At 61.9% G+C, this 16,548-nt stretch overlaps 1 protein-coding gene across 2 annotated transcripts in view; it reads right to left on the bottom strand.

The window, feature by feature from the left end:
• The window catches only part of LOC117640223 (glutamate receptor 1), a 239,956-nt gene extending 238,819 nt beyond the window's left edge, over positions 1-1,137 (bottom strand). For both annotated transcript variants that reach the window (XM_034376550.1, XM_034376552.1), the window contains exon 1: positions 943-1,137. In XM_034376550.1, the coding sequence (XP_034232441.1) occupies positions 943-1,075 (133 nt within the window). In that variant the 5' untranslated portion in view covers positions 1,076-1,137. The remainder of the gene's footprint in view (positions 1-942) is intronic.
• Between the last annotated feature and the right edge of the window lie 15,411 nt (positions 1,138-16,548).

Here is a 16,548-nt window from a genome sequence, read left to right as displayed (position 1 = left end):
GCATCAGTGGGCGCTCTTCGGTCGGGTCGGGTACTCGGGTCATCCCCGGACCTCTGGTGGTGACGGGGCGGGGCGGGGCGGGGCGGGCGGGGCGGGGCGGGGCGGGGCGGGGCGGGGCGCGGGGCGGGGCGGGGCGGGGCGCCCAGAGGCGTGGCGAGGCCCGGGGCGCCGTGCAGCGCGGCCACTCGCTTGCCTCTTTGCCTACGAGCAACAGGCAACAGGCGGCGACCGTTGCGAGCGCGGCGGGCAGGACTGTGTACCAGTGTGCTGCCAGGAACGCGCGCGAAATTGAAGGAGAGGCCCCAGGCGACAAGGGACATGGCGGAGCAGGGGTCATTCAACGGCTGGGGAGTGGACCGGGGAGGGGGAGGGGGGAGGGGGTGGCTGCGGCGCTCCGGGGCCTCGGCGGCAGCGGGGCGGCGTACACAGCGGTTAGGTTGGCTGCCCTCCAACAAAGCGTGCTACTTTGCCGTCGTTGCTAGGCGACCGCCGCGAGGAGAAGTCAGTCGTTCCCGTGCTTCGCTCGCTTTCGCACACACACACACACTCACACACACCTACACACGCGCACGCAAAACACACACACGCACGCAACACTAGTCCGCGCAATCCAAAATCGACGACGCCTCAACAGGTTGGACGGGGGAAGGCGGCGGGGCGGGGTCGCCGCGCACTTTGGTCATTCCCTGGAGCGAACAATGCCAGCTGGCCTGGTTATCTAACCCCGACTCGACGAAGGACTCCATGGCGAGGCCGAGGAAGCACTGCAACGCCACTGTGCAGACGGCCGAGGCTAGGGACCGCAGCGCGGAGCCAACAGCTGTTCCTTCTTGTCCTTGTTGGCTGGCTCCGCGACGGTCCGCGGCTCCAGGGCTTTGGACCTTTAGCAACCTTCCGCTGGCAGCTTGTTGTCCTTGTCGGCGGGTTGCCTCTCTCGCTCACCTAGTGGCAGGTTGACGTCGGCCTCCGCGGAGGCGAACTGCGCCAGGCTGCCGGCGACTCCCAGCAGCAGAAGTCCAAGCAGGAGGGAAGGCGCGTCCGGGGCGTGCCGGCGGCGGGGGAGTGCCCGCAGCATCGTGGCGGCGACGCTCGGTCCAGGCCACTCACACAGACGCACTCACACCCACGCACACACTGACACTGTCACCAACACACGAGCGGCACCGGTCGGCAGAATCGCAAGACCGCGGCGAGCCTGCCGGCCTGCGGGCCGGCTTTGGCGGTGCAGGCGCTGCTGGCGCTGCCGGTGTCCTTGGAGGCCGCCGGCTTGGCGGGGCGCTGCTGCAGCCGCATCGTATCCTGGGGCCCGCGCGCGCGGGCGCGCACGCACAGAGTCGCACCAAAACACCCTGTCCGCCGACGCGCACTGCTCCGCGCCCGGCGAGAATATCCTGGCGCACGGCCTGGGGGCGGGGCCCGGACTCGACGGCGGCCTCGGGGCGGCCTCGGGGGTCCTGGCGGTCGGCGCCGTGCGGACGTTGAAAGGCGCGGTCGTTCGTACACTCGGCGTCGGGCCGGGGGCGGCACGGCGGCGTGCGGAGAGCTCAGCGTCCTGGCGGCCCGGAGGCTGGAGACCAACTGAGGGGCTGCCGCGGACCACCCAACACCACGCCCAGGCAGCACCCCAGCCCCGCCCGGGCCTCCCTCTCCCTCCCTCTCGCTCCCTCGCGCCGCGGCCGGTGCTCCATCCTTGTCTGGCCGCCACCGCGGGCTGCAGGGGGCTGCAGGGGGGAGGGGGCGGTTCAGTGCGCTGAGAGCGCCCGGGGGGGGGGGAGAAAAGTGAGCGGCTGGCTGAGGGGGACAAAGAATCACGATGTACACTGGGACGGCCAGCCTCGGCCAGCCTCGGCCAGCGCGGCGAAGAGGCGAAGAGCGGGCACCGCATCATCCCCGTGACCAGCACCAAGCCCTCAAGGCCCTCAGCGACTCCGGCCCTCCGCGCGGGGCGAGAATAAGGGAAGGTCAGGAGAAAGATTTCTTCTCAGAAAAAGGAGCAAAAAAAAACAGACGAGCGTGAGCGCGCGCTTGGCGCGGGTATTTGAACCCGGTCCGCCGGGTCGGCGCTTCTTTGCGCTCCGCGCCGCGGGGTCTTAGCGAAGGTCACGCGCGGTTCAAATACAGCGCCAGAAAGAAAGTAATTTCGCTATGCAAATCTCGCCTCGTCGGCCAGCCAGCGTCCTGCCACGAAGAATCGGCATTATTTGAAGTCGACCCGGATTATTTCTTTTGCTAGCCGGTTCTGGAACCTGTCAAGTCAGAATGTGCCTATCATCTGTAGGCGCAGTGGTCCGAGCTATTCTCAGCCAAGTGTGCAGGCGCCTGCGCACCTCCAGGTAGGCAACCGTCGCTGCTTGTGGACGCGACCGTGGTGCGGGTGGCCTATCCTCAACTCGGCGGGCGCACAAGCCATGCGGAGCAGCCACCCGACTTCTGGCCCACTGTGCGCGGGCGACGCACTGCTCGGACTAATTTCGCTGCTCGCGACACGGAGTCACACGGCGTGCGAGCGCCGCCGCCACCGCCAGCCCGACACACCGCCTCTACTCCGCTATCGCTTGTTCTCCTCGAGGGTGTTGAGGTTCTGTTTAGGCTTGGTTCAAGCCGCCGCCTTGATTACGCATCCGGGGCCTAGTTTCAGCCAAGGCAAACAGACGAATCCTGCTTTCGGGGCCGTCCGCAAACCACGTAACGCCCCCCCCCCCCTCTCTCTCTCTCTCTCTCTCTCTCTCTCTCTCTCTCTCTCTCTCTCTCTCTCTCTCTCTCTCTCTCTCTCTCTCTCTCTCTCTCTCTCTGCCACACGCTGCGCTCCTCAGACGAAAGGACGAAAGGAAGCTGGTGGCCGCAGAGCGCGCAGAGCGAACGCGGGGCGCGGTCTCGCATTTTCAAATTGCGTTGAGTGCGCCGCCGGTGGCGTGCTCAAGTAATTATGGTGGGAAGGGCCCGTGGCGGGGCGGGCCTAGACCGGGGGAGGGCCAGCCTTAGGCGGGCGGCACAGCACACAGTGGGCCAGAAGACCGGTGCAGGCGACCAAAACTCCAGACGCGATTTGAGTTTCCAGAGTCGCTAAACAGGACTCGAACCGAACGTGTGACCCCACCAATGGATTCCTCGTTCGGAGAGCAATCCATTGGTGGGGTCAAAAGCTCGGCTCGGGTCCTATTTAGCGACTCTGGAGCTCAAAACGCGTCTAGAATTCCGGCCGCCGCCAACAGTCTTCTGGCCCACTGTGCAGCAGGGCGGGCCTAGGGCGGGTGAGAGCACCGAGTGGAGAGTTGGCGGCGAGTTGGAGGGAAACTTCAGACCGTGTGAGAATCCATTGGAGGTAGGAGAACTCCCCGGCCCCTCTGCCTCCGCTCATCGGATTCACTCAGAGCTCAGCAGCGACCCTGGCCGTGTCCGTGTGAACCGCCGCCGCCGCGCCACGCATAAGATCAGCGGCGCGTGCGCGGAATTTGGGAAGTATGCGGCGTCGCCGTCCAGGCGCGGCGCGGCCCCGCCGCCGAGGCCAGTGCGTTGGCCGCCGCCGGAGTCCCGGGCGGGCTCTCAAATTAAAATTAATTTCGGCCTTCTTTCTGGCGGCTTTTGCGCACCGCAGCCGTCCGGTCCCACCAGCGCCCAGCGTGCCGCTTGCCGCCACAGACCGAGGCATGGCCAAGCCGAGCCATGGCCAAGCCACGCCCAAGCCGCGACAGTTCTGCGGTCTTAACGCGCCGAACTCCGTCAAGCCGTCGCCAAGTTTGCCGGCGTCCACGCGCCGGGGGCTGGCCGGGCTGGCTGGCCGGCCGCAGGGCTGCTGGTCCGGAGGGCGGGTTGCCCGCGGAGCTGCCAGCCCGTCGGGCGGAGACGCACAGTGGGCCAGAAGGTCGGCACAGGCGGCAAAATCTCTAGACGCGTTTTGAACTCCAGAGTCGCTAAATTGGACTCGAACCGAACGTGTGACCCCACCAATGGATTTCTCTCCGAATGAGGAATCCATAGGCGGGGCCACACGCTCGGTTCGAGTCACATGTAGCGACGCGGCTTTGACCTCCCCCACCGGTCTTCTGGCACACTGTGGGGTGGGACTGAGGCAAACTGGCCGACCAACCGAGCCGTACCGCAAGCATCGCGCGCGACGGCCTCTAAAAGAGCCGCCGTTTTTTGAAAAGTCATTTAAGTCCTCTTTGCGCGTGCTGCGCGTGGAGCGAGGTCGATTCCTCCCAGAGTGTGGATTTCGCCGTGCGCGACTTTTGTTGCCTCCGTTTTGTCTCGCCAATTATTCCCTTGCCCTTCGGGGCGCTTCGGGGCCCTTCGCTTCCGCTCCCTTCCGTTCCGTTCCGCCGCCGCCTTTCAGAAAAAGGGTTCGCGTCAGCTCTCATTAAAAAGCCGCGCCCCAGCGAGTAGCTTCCGTGCCGCGCACGCCATTATGACACGTGTGGGGTTGTGTGTGTGTGTGTGTGTGTGTGTGTGTGCGTGTGTGCGTGTGTGTGTGTGTTTTTGAAGCCTCTGAGTGTTGGCCCCTCTAGCGTGACTCCGGGCGTTTTTTCTGATACAGTGGGGGTGCGCCTCGCGGCGCCTCGCGGTCCCGCACTGTCCCACACGGGCGGGGCGTCCCCCTCAGCCAAACGAGAGAGACGCGAACAGACAACAACAATGCACTCCTCTTGCTCTCTCTTGCACTTGCAGCCGCGTGCCGTGCGGGGCCGTGCGGCTGTCGCGCTGTTCGCAAAGTCGGCGCGGGTCGTGGAGAGGCCTTCCTTTTGTAAAGTCGCCCCCGTGGGGGTGGATTAATGTGTGCAGACGTGCCCAACTCGAGGCAAACGCTCCCTGCGGACGGGCAGTCGCGCATCGCGTCGCGGCGACGCAGATCAGAGAGCCGCCGTCCCCTTCCAGGTAGGCAAGCTAAAAGGCAGTTTTTTGTTGTTTTTTTTCGCAGTGCGTTGATTTACTGCTTTCCGACGAGCGTCTTTCCTGCCGAAGTCCCTCCAGCGAGGGAGAGTCGGCGTGGCCGCCGTGCACGGCGCCGCAGTTGCTTGAGTCGTCGACTCCCCTCTTCCTTCTCGGATGGGAAAAAAGTGTAGCGGGCGACGCTAAATAGATCAGTATGGGATCATGGGGCAGAAATTGAAGGGAAGGAGGGTGGGCCTGCCTGGGCTGCCTGGTCTGCCGCACAGTGGGCCAGAAGACCGGTGGAGGTGGCCAAAATTCTGGACGCGTTTTGAGCTCCAGAGCCGCTACATGCGACTCGAACCGAACGTGTGACCCCACCAGTGGATTCCTCGTTCGGAGAGCAATCCATTGGTGGGGTCACACGTTCGGTTCGAGTCCCATTTGGTGACGCTGGGGCTCAAAACGCGTCTAGAATTTTGGCCGCCTCCTCTGGTCTTCTGGCCCACTGTGTGCCGCGGCCCTGGGCCATGTGAGTGCGTCCGGCGGTCCGATCAGATGATGTGTGGCTCGAGGGAGGCGCGGAGGAGGCGCTGGAGATGCAGGGGGTGCCCGAAGGCGATAGCGAGGAGGGGGAGGGGAGTGCAGCACCCTCTATGCTGCAGACTGATTCCGAGAGTCGTCCTCGTCGCTCTGGTTCTCTCTAGCACCTACACGGGACGCCCCATGAGTGCGAGGGAGACAGAGCGACCAAACACGACTCTCGGAATCAGTCTGCGGCGCGGCCAGCTCGCTGCCAGATTCAAGAACCCACCGCTGCGCCCTGCACCCTTCATCATACGCATGCACTTACAATTTATGAAGCTTTAAAACGTGCCACGTGACGAAATGCAAAGTACTTGTAGTCAACTCCGTTCCGTGTGGCTCGGGCTGCAGGAGGGAAGAATTATTGAATTTTACCTCTGGCAGCGGGAAACCGGAAGTTGTCGCTTCGGGGATACTCTTGGAAACCTTCGGCGGAAGTCGGCAACGCGTCGACAAAATTGACTCGAACCGCGTCAACCGCACGGCGTGGTGGGTCCGGGTGAAAAAGAGGGGGAGGGGGAGGCAAAGAATAAATGGTCCCGGGGACGCAGTCAGTGGGCGCGCATAGTTGTAGTGCATTAATTTGCGTTGCAGCCCCTGAATGCCGTAGGCCGTGCCGGCGAGATGAGGTGCTTGGGCGCGCGGGGGTGTGGGGGGGGGGTGTAGAACTACCCGAGTGGAGCAGTAAACAAGACGCTGTAAGTTATGCCGAGTCGAGGGAATTCGCATTCACGCGACCACTCCCTCCCCCCCCTCCCCTCCTGCCCCCTTCTCGCGATGAGACAACCACAATACATGGTCGGTAAATCTGCAGTTTCCGGCTTCGGCTCATTGTTCGCAAGATTGTTTCCAAACAGAGTGGTGCCACTCCCCCAATGTGCTGCTGTCTTCAGTGAAAGAGGCAAATTATTGGCACTGGCACACTGTACTTCTAATGCGGTGCCTCCAGGGACTCTCCGCCAGGACGCCGAGGACGACGAGGACGTGAAGGATGTCAAGGACGGCGAGCACGGCGAGGACGGCGAGGACGGCGAGGACGGCGAGGACGACGAGGACGCCGAGGACGACGAGGAGGAGCAGCAGATCGGCGGCTCGGCTTTCCGATGGCACCGAAGGCTCCGAAGGCATCGAAGGCTCCCCCAATACTCGCCATGATTAATGCATGCTGTTTTCCATGCGTCATATTGGCTGAGCTGCCAGTGGCCCAGCCCAGGCCCGTCCGCCGTGTACACTGTAGTGGCAGCGACCTCGTTAGCCGCGCACCTGCCAAGGGGTTGTCGTGGAGGCCAACCAAAGTCTGTTTTCCCGCACGGTGGTGTTTTCTGAACAACAGTTTAAACCCACAGGCTGCAAGGAAACTACGTGGGTATCAAAAGCCTGGCCTCCCCGCCAAAAAATAATCAGGGTGACATTGTTGTGTGGAGGCACCTATGGCAATGCCCAGGATGGCCAGCCCGCCCTGCTCGGCGCTGCCCCGCCCCGCCCCGTTTCCACGCCGGTTGCTGCGTCCAGAGTCCAGCCAGCCCGTTCGGGCCATTCCGGGAGATCGGTTCGCCGCTCCGTCGCTGTCGCACTCATGGGGCGTCCCGAAGGGGTGCGAGAGAGGCGGAGCGACGAGGCGGTCCTTCGGAGCCGCTCGGCAGCCGGCCGCACACACCTCAACGCATCGCACCCCAGCCAGCCGCCGGCACCGCCCCGGCACCGCCCCGGCACCGCCACGGGGACGACAGGGACGGCGGCGGCATGTATGAGGCGAGTGGGGCAAGCAGCAGACTGGTTCCGAGAGTCCCTTTCGTCGCTCTGTCTCTCTCGCACGCATGGGGCGTCCCGTAGGGGTGCGAGAGAGACAGAGACAACAGCGTTCGGAATCAGTCTGCAGGGGCAAGCGTGCCGGCCGTGCCCGGGCAAGCGGTGCGCGGATGAACAATGGCACCGGTAAGAGGGCGGGGCGGGGCGGGGCGGGGCGGGGCGGGGCAGGGCGGGGCGGGGCGGGGCGGGGCGGGGCGGGGCGGGGCGGGGCAGGGCAGGGCGGGGCGGGGCGGGGCGGGGCAGGCGCCACCGCCACCCCCACAATGCCTCTCCCTAAATCCCCCCAACGCAACCCCTTCTCCAATCCCATTTTTGCACCCTCATCGCCACCTTGTCACAGCGCTCTCCCTCCCCGTCCCCTCCCCTCCCCTGCCGGGCTTAGCTCCAATAAAGCCGCGATAAACCCCAAATTGTCTTCCGACACGGCGCGGCGCGGACCGGAACACGCGGATGGCCGGGAGGCGGTCGTCTATGCCGTCGTCGTCGCCAACGTCGTCGCCAACGTCGTCGCCGACGTCGTCGCGCACCCAAGCTGTGGTGCCGCGGCTGGGGCTGACTCCGGTGACTTCATTGAGCTCTACAAGGAAATTCCTCATGCTTCCGAGGTGATGGCCTTGGTGAAGAGCGTGGTGAAAGGCCTCGATGAAGGCCGTGGGGAAGACCTTGGTGAAGGTGGTGAAGGTCTTGGTGAAGGTCGTGGCACGGTCGTGGTGGAGGTCGTGCGCACCGTGGTCGTGCGGCCATGGTGAAGACCGTGGTGAAGGCGGTGGTGAATGCCATGGTGAAGGCCGTGGTGAAGGCCCTGGTGGGTTTTGCGATGCTCGGCGCGCGCCAAACGCCAGTCGACACGTCGCGTCGGAGGTGGAGCACGTCAAGTGTTCCCGCCGCGCCGCGCGCCGCGACGGGGGCTCTGCCAGGCTCTGCCGCGCTGAGTGGCTGCTGCGAGACAGCGAGCGGGCTACGTACCAAATTAATGGTGAAATCTTATTACAAAGTTGAAAGCCACGTCATTCGGCCCATGTGGGAAGCGAGCCAGACACCTCTCCGCCGCACTTTGCCCTGCCCCTCCTCCCCCACCCCCTCCCCCTGCCTCACACCTCCGACGCCGCGGCGCCGCCTCGCGGGTAGAGCTGCCGCGAGTGTTCTGCATTCAGCCCAGGCCGCCCAGGCAGCCCAGGCAAAACGCGGAGAGGCGAGAGGGGAGAGAAACTTCTTTGAATTTCCAAGTCAAACCAGAGGCCTTTACGGCGTCGCCACGGGAACGATTCCGAAGAGGCTGCACGTCGCTGCACGTCGACGAGGCCGTGGAGGGCTCCATTCTTTCTGGCGGCCCCGACGGCCTCGGCGGCCTCGGCGGCGGGGGCGCCAATTTGAACGATTTGCGGCGGAGGGCGGAGTGGAGCGCGCGGCAGGCCGGGCCGCGCTTCGCCACGGCCAGGGTGAGAACTTCTCCTCGGTCGTGCGTCAGCACCAAGCTGGTAGCGCGTTGGAAGGTGCGGTTGGGTTAGCTTATTGTTTATGGTTAGTTATGCACGCTAACAAACACCTTTTAGTTCCACCAGGGTTTTACAAACGACGACAAATTTTTCAGCAGGACTTGAATCATTCAAGTCGGGATGAGGCGGTTTTCCCTGTGGCGGAATGCAGGCGCGGGGGGGTGCGGGGGAGTGTGGAGGGGCGATGGCCGGAGAGGGAGTTCCCCAGGGAGGGAGGGGATAGTTGCCAGGAAGGGGGGGCCTCGCCGCATCGCGCCGCCTCGCGCGCTTCATACCCGGAACGACACCTACAAATGGCGGCATATCCTGCGGGTCCGGCGAGGCAGTCCATTCTCGGCGCCAGGTAGCGGCGACTCTTGTCAGCGCCAGTACCACACTGCGAGCATGCCCGACGCACAGAGGGCCAGAAGACCGGTGGAGGAGGACTCGAACTGAGTGTGTGCCCCCACCAATGAATTCCTCGTTCGGAGAGCAATCCATTGGTGGGGTCACACGATCGGTTCGAGTCCCATTTAGCGACTCTGAAGCTCGAAATCCGTCCGGTCTTCTGGTCCTCCGCGCGACGGGGGCACTGGGAATGGATGTTGTTTTGGCGGCTAGCTGGCATAGGCGCGTGCTGCCGGCAGGGCGCCCAGAACATTTCCATTTATCTCGTCAAAAGGGGGGCCGATTCCAGGATTTGCAGCCTCTACAACATCTACAGCGGCGGCGCCCTGGCCAAGGCCCTGGCCAAGGCCCTGGCCAAGGCCCTGGCCAAGGCCCTGGCCAAGGCCTTGGCCAAGGCCCTGGCCAAGGCCCTGGCCAAGGCCTTGGCCAAGGCCCTGGCCAAGGCCCTGGCCAAGGCCCTGGCCAAGGCCCTGGCCAAGGCCCTGGCCAAGCCCTGGCCAAGGCCCTGGCCAAGGCCCTGGCCAAGGCCCTGGCCAAGGCCCTGGCCAAGGCCCTGGCCAAGGCCCTGGCCAAGGCCCTGGCCAAGGCCCTGGCCAAGGCCCTGCCCAAGGCCCTGGCCAAGGCCCTGGCCAAGGCCCTGGCCAAGGCCCTGGCCAAGGCCCGGGCTGGCAGCCGGCGAAGGTCGCGGAGCTGTTTTTTTTCGCCGCGCCTACGGCCCGGCCCATTCTGTCCGATCTCCATTCTTGTCTCACTCAGTCTCACTATCTTCCCATCGTCCTTTTCCTCTCCGCTCTGCATTTTTTGCGCGCATATTCTGTACGAGATAACGTAAGGTCAGCGCGAGTGAGGGCGAGGGGAGGGTGCACTGCAAACTAAGACACCACCAATAATCTATGTTAAACCAGACATTGCTCAGCTGGCACAGCTCGAAAAAGAAAACAAAGCCTAGATTTAATTGATGACAGGAGGCTGGCCACCTAAGTCCGAATGGTCTTTTCGTACATCGCTCTGTCTTTGCCGCACTCATGTGACATCCCGTACAGGTGCGAGGGAGACAGAGCGATCCTTCGGTAAAAGAGGCGGCAGGTGCACTCCGGCTTGCTGGCGCTGGCTCTCAAGCCGCAGGCACGCTGCCTTTGTGGGGCCCAGAAAGAGAGAAGGGGAGGTGGGGCGGGGCGGGGACGGTTCGCACCTCTGCTAAATTACTGCGCACACAGAATGAAAGTAGCGAATATAATCTTGGTCTCGCCTGGGGTCCCCGCGCCGCGCCCCGCCGCGCTCCGCCTCTGACTTCCGGTTCTCTGCGCCCATACGGAGGGCAACGCCGCTGAGGGGTCTCTCAGTCGGGGGAGAAAAGGGGGTGGAGGGGGAGGGGGAAAGCACAGTGGGCCAGAAGACCGGTGGAGGCGGCCAAAATTCTAGACGCGTTACCCCAGAGTTGCTAAACAGGACTCGAACCGAATCAGCTAACCAGGAACCAGGTAATTACATAAGCGAGCTACGCTGACCAAAACTGGACCTTCCCTCTCCAGAACCACGAGGCTTTCCATTCTCCCCGCTTCGCCCTCCACGGTGGCGAACACACTGGAAGCTGACTCTTTAGTCCTCGCGCAGCTTGAACCGAAAGTCTATAAAAAACAATGTTAAACTCTGGATCAAAGTCCAGGAAACAAAGTCCACTGTGTTGATGAAGGCTTTGACGGCGGCTGAATTGAGTGTGCCGCCAATCTGGTGCAGTCGTCGACGGAACTCCAGTCGGGACTCCAGTCGGGACTCCGCGAAAGGTGTGTCAACAGTGTGTCCGTCCGCAAGGCACAGCCTCTTAAGAATTCCGCCGCCATCGTCACTTTTCCAAAGTTGCGTTTGATGTTGTCGGGAAGCTCGGCAGAAACAGGAGCGCTCCAGCCGGCCCCCCACCTCGTCAACTCTCCAGAAAATGATGTGGTGTGTGTGTGTGTGTGGTGGCCGGGAGGGTCTCATTTTTTTGTCTCTAGTTCTAGGCTCAGAACTCGCAAATCGTGGGTGAGTTCATGTATACGCCCGTCGAAACCAAAACAAGAAGAAATCGGGCGCGAAATTTGACGGTGGGTGTCACAAAAGTGTTGCCCTGCGTGGCTCCGCCCCGGCTTTGGCTGGCCCGAGGGCAAGGGCTTGCGCCATGTGGCCGTGTGACGCTGGGTTCGGACGCATCGGAACGCCCCAGGAGATTGCAGCTCCCCTCACAGACGGACGGACACACACACTCACACACACACTCACACACACACACACACACACACACACACACACACAGACGCGTGAACCGACGTGAGAAATATTGGTGGCGGCCGCGAGATGACGTGGCCGGCGAAATGGCAGAGGCGTTATCCGCAGGAAATGCCCTGCACGCGTGTCGTCTGCTGGTGTCGCTGCTACTGCTGTTGTTTTTGTTGTTGTTCTCGTTGTTCTTGTTGTTGGGATCCACGGCTCGACTTTACGCCCGGGTCCGGCACAAGGAGTGATTGCCACCGTAAAAAGGCAATGGAACGACGGTGCGTCTGTGTGTGTGCGTAGAGAGAGAGAGAGAGAGAGAGAGAGAGAGAGAGAGAGAGAGAGAGAGAGAGAGAGAGAGAGAGAGAGAGAGAGAGGGAGAGAGAGAGAGAGAGAGAGAGAGAGAGAGAGAGAGAGAGAGAGAGAGAGAGAGAGAGAGAGAGAGAGAGACGGTGGGGGTAAGTGTGCGAGAGCGCGCGTCCGTCGGTGTGGGATTTCTCCCCGGCAGCGCGGCAGCAGCAGGAACAACTGCAGAAGTCCTTGCTGACGAGAGATTGTCCACTGCGCTCCGCTCGCTTCGCTCCGGTTCGCTCCGCGCTGCCCCCCAAGGGTCGCCCGGTCCCTCTGCACTCGCCGAGGAGATAGGCCCTGACCGGTGCCCCCCCCCTCCCCCCTCCCCCTCCCCGCCGTCCTCCAAGGCCGCCCCTCCAGGAACCTGTCCTCGAACGCCACGGCCACCGCACCGCCCGGGCTGGGGCGGGCTCACTTGAAAACTTTTAACTTGATTTCCCGATGATGGAGACGCCCGGCGAGATTGAGAGGGAAAGAGACGACGCGGCCTGGGAGCGAGCGGGAGAGCGAGAGAGACAGCGGGAAAGAAATGAAAAATTGGCACGCATTATTTTTCTTCTCCTGGCCGCTTCGTCACAGTGGCGTGGACGACGCGGCCAATGGTTCGTCGTGCCGCGATTTTTCGTCCCTGTTCTTACACGAGACTTCGTGCGGTATCAAGTACGATGCTAAACATTCGCAAGGCCTGTTTCCTGGTAAAACCTGTACTTTGGGATAAGTCGACTTACGGCCCGGGCACGGCCGGTCCATGGCCGGCACTTGGGCCCTTGGGTCGGCGCGGTGCGGCGCGGTGTCGCGGGACACTTCCTCCTCGCCCTCGCCGGCGTTGTGATGGACAAAGTTGACAACTACTTTCTCTTTTGCAGCGGCCGCGTCGCGGGGAATCCCCGGTATCTCTGTAACTTTCACCCATTTTCCTTCAGTTCGTTTCTTTGGGCTGCCGCGGGCCGCGGGTCCCCCTCATACCCAGGCCGGCAGTTATCTATTTCCAACGCGAGGCGCGACGCGGCCCTGGCCGCGCAGGCGTTGCACAGTGGGCCAGAGGACTGGTAGAGGCGGTCAAAATCCGGGACTCGTTTTGAGCTCCAGAGTCGCTGAGCGGGACTCGAACCGAACGTGTGACCCCACCAATAGATTGCTCTCCGAACGAGGAATCCATTGGTGGGGTCACACGCTCGGTTCGAGTCCTGGTTACCGACTCTGGAGCTCAAAGCGCGTCTAGAGTTCTGGCCGCCTCCACCGGTCCTCTGGTCCACTGGCCGGCAGATACGGCGCGTCCGGTCGCGGTGGGGCGTGCGGCGGCCCGGCGATACCCCGCGCCGGTCCTGCGGGCCGGGGAGTATTTGCACAGCCAGAGACGGGCGGGGGAGGGGGGGCCGCGGAAATGGAAGGGACGTGTTCATCGCGGAGGGAGGCGAGGCCGGCACACTGTGAACTCTTTCTTGATGAGAGATGAGCCGGGAGAGGATATGGCAGTGGTTCTCAACCTTAGGGTCGCGACCCCAAGCGGGGTCGCGAAATTTTTTTAAGGGGTCGCGGCGATGCTGGGGTCGTGTTTTAGGCCGATTTTAAGCAGCCACTGCGTCTGATCCGAGGCGGGCATTTTGCTCCCTCAACGGGCAATCGGTCTTTGGACCTTCCTTTAGCATGCCTTTGTTACGGAGTGCAGTTATCAGTCTTAGTTTGGGAGCAGTATTGTCTCAAAGTTGGCCGAAACGCTCAGAAATGTCTATGAAAAATCGTGTTTTGGGCCGATTTTAAGCAGCCACTGCGTCTGATCCAAGGCGGGCATTTTGCTCCCTCAACGGGCAATTGGTCTTTGGACCTTCCTTTAGCATGCCTTTGTTACGGAGTGCGATTGTCAGTCTTAGTTTGGGAGCAGTATTGTCTCAAAGTCGATCAAAACGGTCGCAAGTGTCTTTGAAAAATCGTTGTGACTATTTTGGTCAACTTTGAGACAATACTGCTCCCAAACTAAGACTTATAATCGCACTCCGTAACAAAGGCATGCTAAAGAAAGGTCCAAAGACCAATTGCCCGTTGAGGGAGCAAAATGCCCGCCTCGGATCAGACGCAGTGGCTGCTTAAAATCGGCCCAAAACACGATTTTTCATAGACATTTCTGAGCGTTTCGGCCAACTTTGAGACAATACTGCTCCCAAACTAAGACTGATAATTGCACTCCGTAACAAAGGCATGCTAAAGGAAGGTCCAAAGACCAATTGCCCGTTGAGGGAGCAAAATGCCCGCCTCGGATCAGACGCAGTGGCTGCTTAAAATCGGCCCAAAACACGATTTTTTAAAGACACTGCTGACCGTTTCGGCCAACTTTGAGACAATACTGCTCCCAAACTAAGACTGATAATCGCACTCCGTAACAGAGGCATGCTAAAAGAAGGTCCAAAGACCAACTGCCCGTTGAGGGAGCAAAATGCCCGCCTCGGATCAGACGCTGTGGCTGCTTAAAATCAGCCCAAAACACGATTTTTCATAGACATTTCTGAGCGTTTTGGCCAACTTTGAGACAATACTGCTCCCAAACTAAGACTGATAATTGCACTCCGTAACAAAGGCATGCTAAAGGAAGGTCCAAAGACCAGTTGCCCGTTGAGGGAGCAAAATGCCCGCCTCGGATCAGACGCCGTGGCATGTTAAAGGAGGGGTCCCGTGGGGTCGCGAAATTTTTCCTGGGGGTCGCGGAAATTTTTGGCTTCAAATTTGGGGTCGCGAGCCGAGAAAGGTTGAGAACCGCTGGGATAGGGGCTGCATCCGGGCGACCGGGCCGACACCGGGCCAACCACTGCAGTCCGTCTCCGGCTCGCCTCGGCCTCGCCGCGGAAAGGCGGATGGGGCGTATAGGGCCAGCGCTCCGCCGCCTCGTCGCCTCGCCCACGACGCGGTCGAGGGTTCAAACACTCGGCTCACGTTCTTTTTTCTACCCCACCCCGCGGACGCCGCTGCCGGCCCGGCTCTTTTCTCTCGCAGTCCACGCCGCGCCCCTAGCAGCACGCACTTTTTTCCGTCAAACTTTTTGGCGCACAATAACTTTGGCAAGTTTCGGTCAGGTAACTCATTCCGCGAGCCGGCCGAGCCGAGCCGGGCCGTGGCGAGCCGGGCCGAAGTGCCCCTTGTCAGGAGAAGGACCGCCGCTCAGGTGGTGCGACAGTGCGACTCAGACCGCATCAAGTTTTACTCTCATATCGTAAAAATAAAACAAAAAAGAGCCAAAAAAATGTTACCGGCACCAGGGATCGAACCCAGTACCTTCTCCGCCGCGGTGCCGCCGCCAGCCCTAAAGATTTGCGGTGGGGTCCACCGTCTTCGACTTGGCGGCGTCAGTTTTTGCCCCCACCTCCACCTCCACGGCGCCCTCTGATGAATCCCGACTTAATTGTTGACCCGACAACCGCTTAATCTTCATTGCCGTCCCACTTTCGTTTTATCCTTTCCTCTCTCTCTTTTTTTCCAGCCACCCTCCTCGCTTTTTTCCCTCCCTGCTCCTCTCCGCGCACTTCGCTTACCTTCCCCGCCTCTCAGAAATTTCCGCACGGCAGTCCGGTGCCGTCCGAGATTTTGTGCATCCTCCCCGCCCTGCCGCTGCTGCCAGCCTGCCGCCTGACGGAGAATGCTCCCGACATCTCGCGTAATTACGCCGAGTTACAATTAATAAACAACAACAAAACAATGCCCGGGGCTTTTGCTGCCGGAATGATGCATGGTGCACGCGAGTCCTCTCACGGGGGAGGAGTCCCGCGCCGGCCCTCACGTGACACGTGCATTTTCATTTGCGCCCCGTGCACGAGAGAGAGAGAGAGAGAGAGAGAGAGAGAGAGAGAGCGTGTGAAGTCGTGGCGTGCAGCAGTCCTGAACGGAAACGAAATGTAGTTGCAATAGTTTGCGGCCACGCCCATGCGGGCCCTTGCGGGAGCACGCGGCAGTGTGCCTGCGGTCACACCCGTCACGCCGTCACGCTCTCGTCGTGCGCTCGGCCTCCTCGGCCTGCTCGGCGTGCCGAAGCGGGCCGGCCCACAGTGGGCCAGAAGGCCGGTGGAGGCGGACGAAACTCGAGACGTGTTTTGATCTCCAGAGTCGCTAAATGGGACTCGAACCGAACGTGTGACCGCACCAATGGATTGCTCTCCGAACGAGGAATCCATTGGTGGGGTCATACGCTCGGTTCGAGCCCCACTTGGCAACTCCCGGAACTCAAAACGCGTCTCGAGTTTTGTCCGACTCCAGCGGCCTTGTGGCCCACTGTGCGGCCTGGAGCGACCTCGCAGGTACCTCCCGCCAGCGTGAAGCGCCAAGACGATCATTTGTGGTCCAGCCATTAATCGCAATCGCAATCGCCTGCACTGTAGGCAACACGCGCACAGCGCTGCGGCTGTGTGGCCTACCCTGCACTCTGCAGGCGCCAAGCAGCCGCAGCTTCGAGCCTCGGCCGCCTCGGCGACGTGGACGCGGCACTGCCAGGGCACTGCCAGGGCACTGCACGCCATGGCACGCCACTGCTCGGCTGACCGACACGCACATCTATGCGGATATCACACGAATGGCGGATCCGCGGCCTCGCTTTGTGAGGACCTGTGTTTTTATCTTCCTCCTCCGGCTGGGTGGCGCGGCGTGGCGTGCCCTGGCGAGGTGGACCTGCATTATTTCACTTACAGTGCCGGCTCGCCGCGGCCCGGCCGCCTTGCCCGGCCAAATTTAATTTCGCGGCGATTGTGTGCGGGAAGGGGAGGGGGTGGGGCGGGCGGGCGGCGGAGCAGAAGTGATAGCGGACTAGGAGGTGACCGGAGGGGAG

Source organism: Thrips palmi, unplaced genomic scaffold (assembly GCF_012932325.1).
Source record: "Thrips palmi isolate BJ-2018 unplaced genomic scaffold, TpBJ-2018v1 HiC_scaffold_12, whole genome shotgun sequence".
NCBI classification, from domain to species: domain Eukaryota; kingdom Metazoa; phylum Arthropoda; class Insecta; order Thysanoptera; family Thripidae; genus Thrips; species Thrips palmi.
This window is presented reverse-complemented; position numbering and strand designations above follow the sequence as displayed.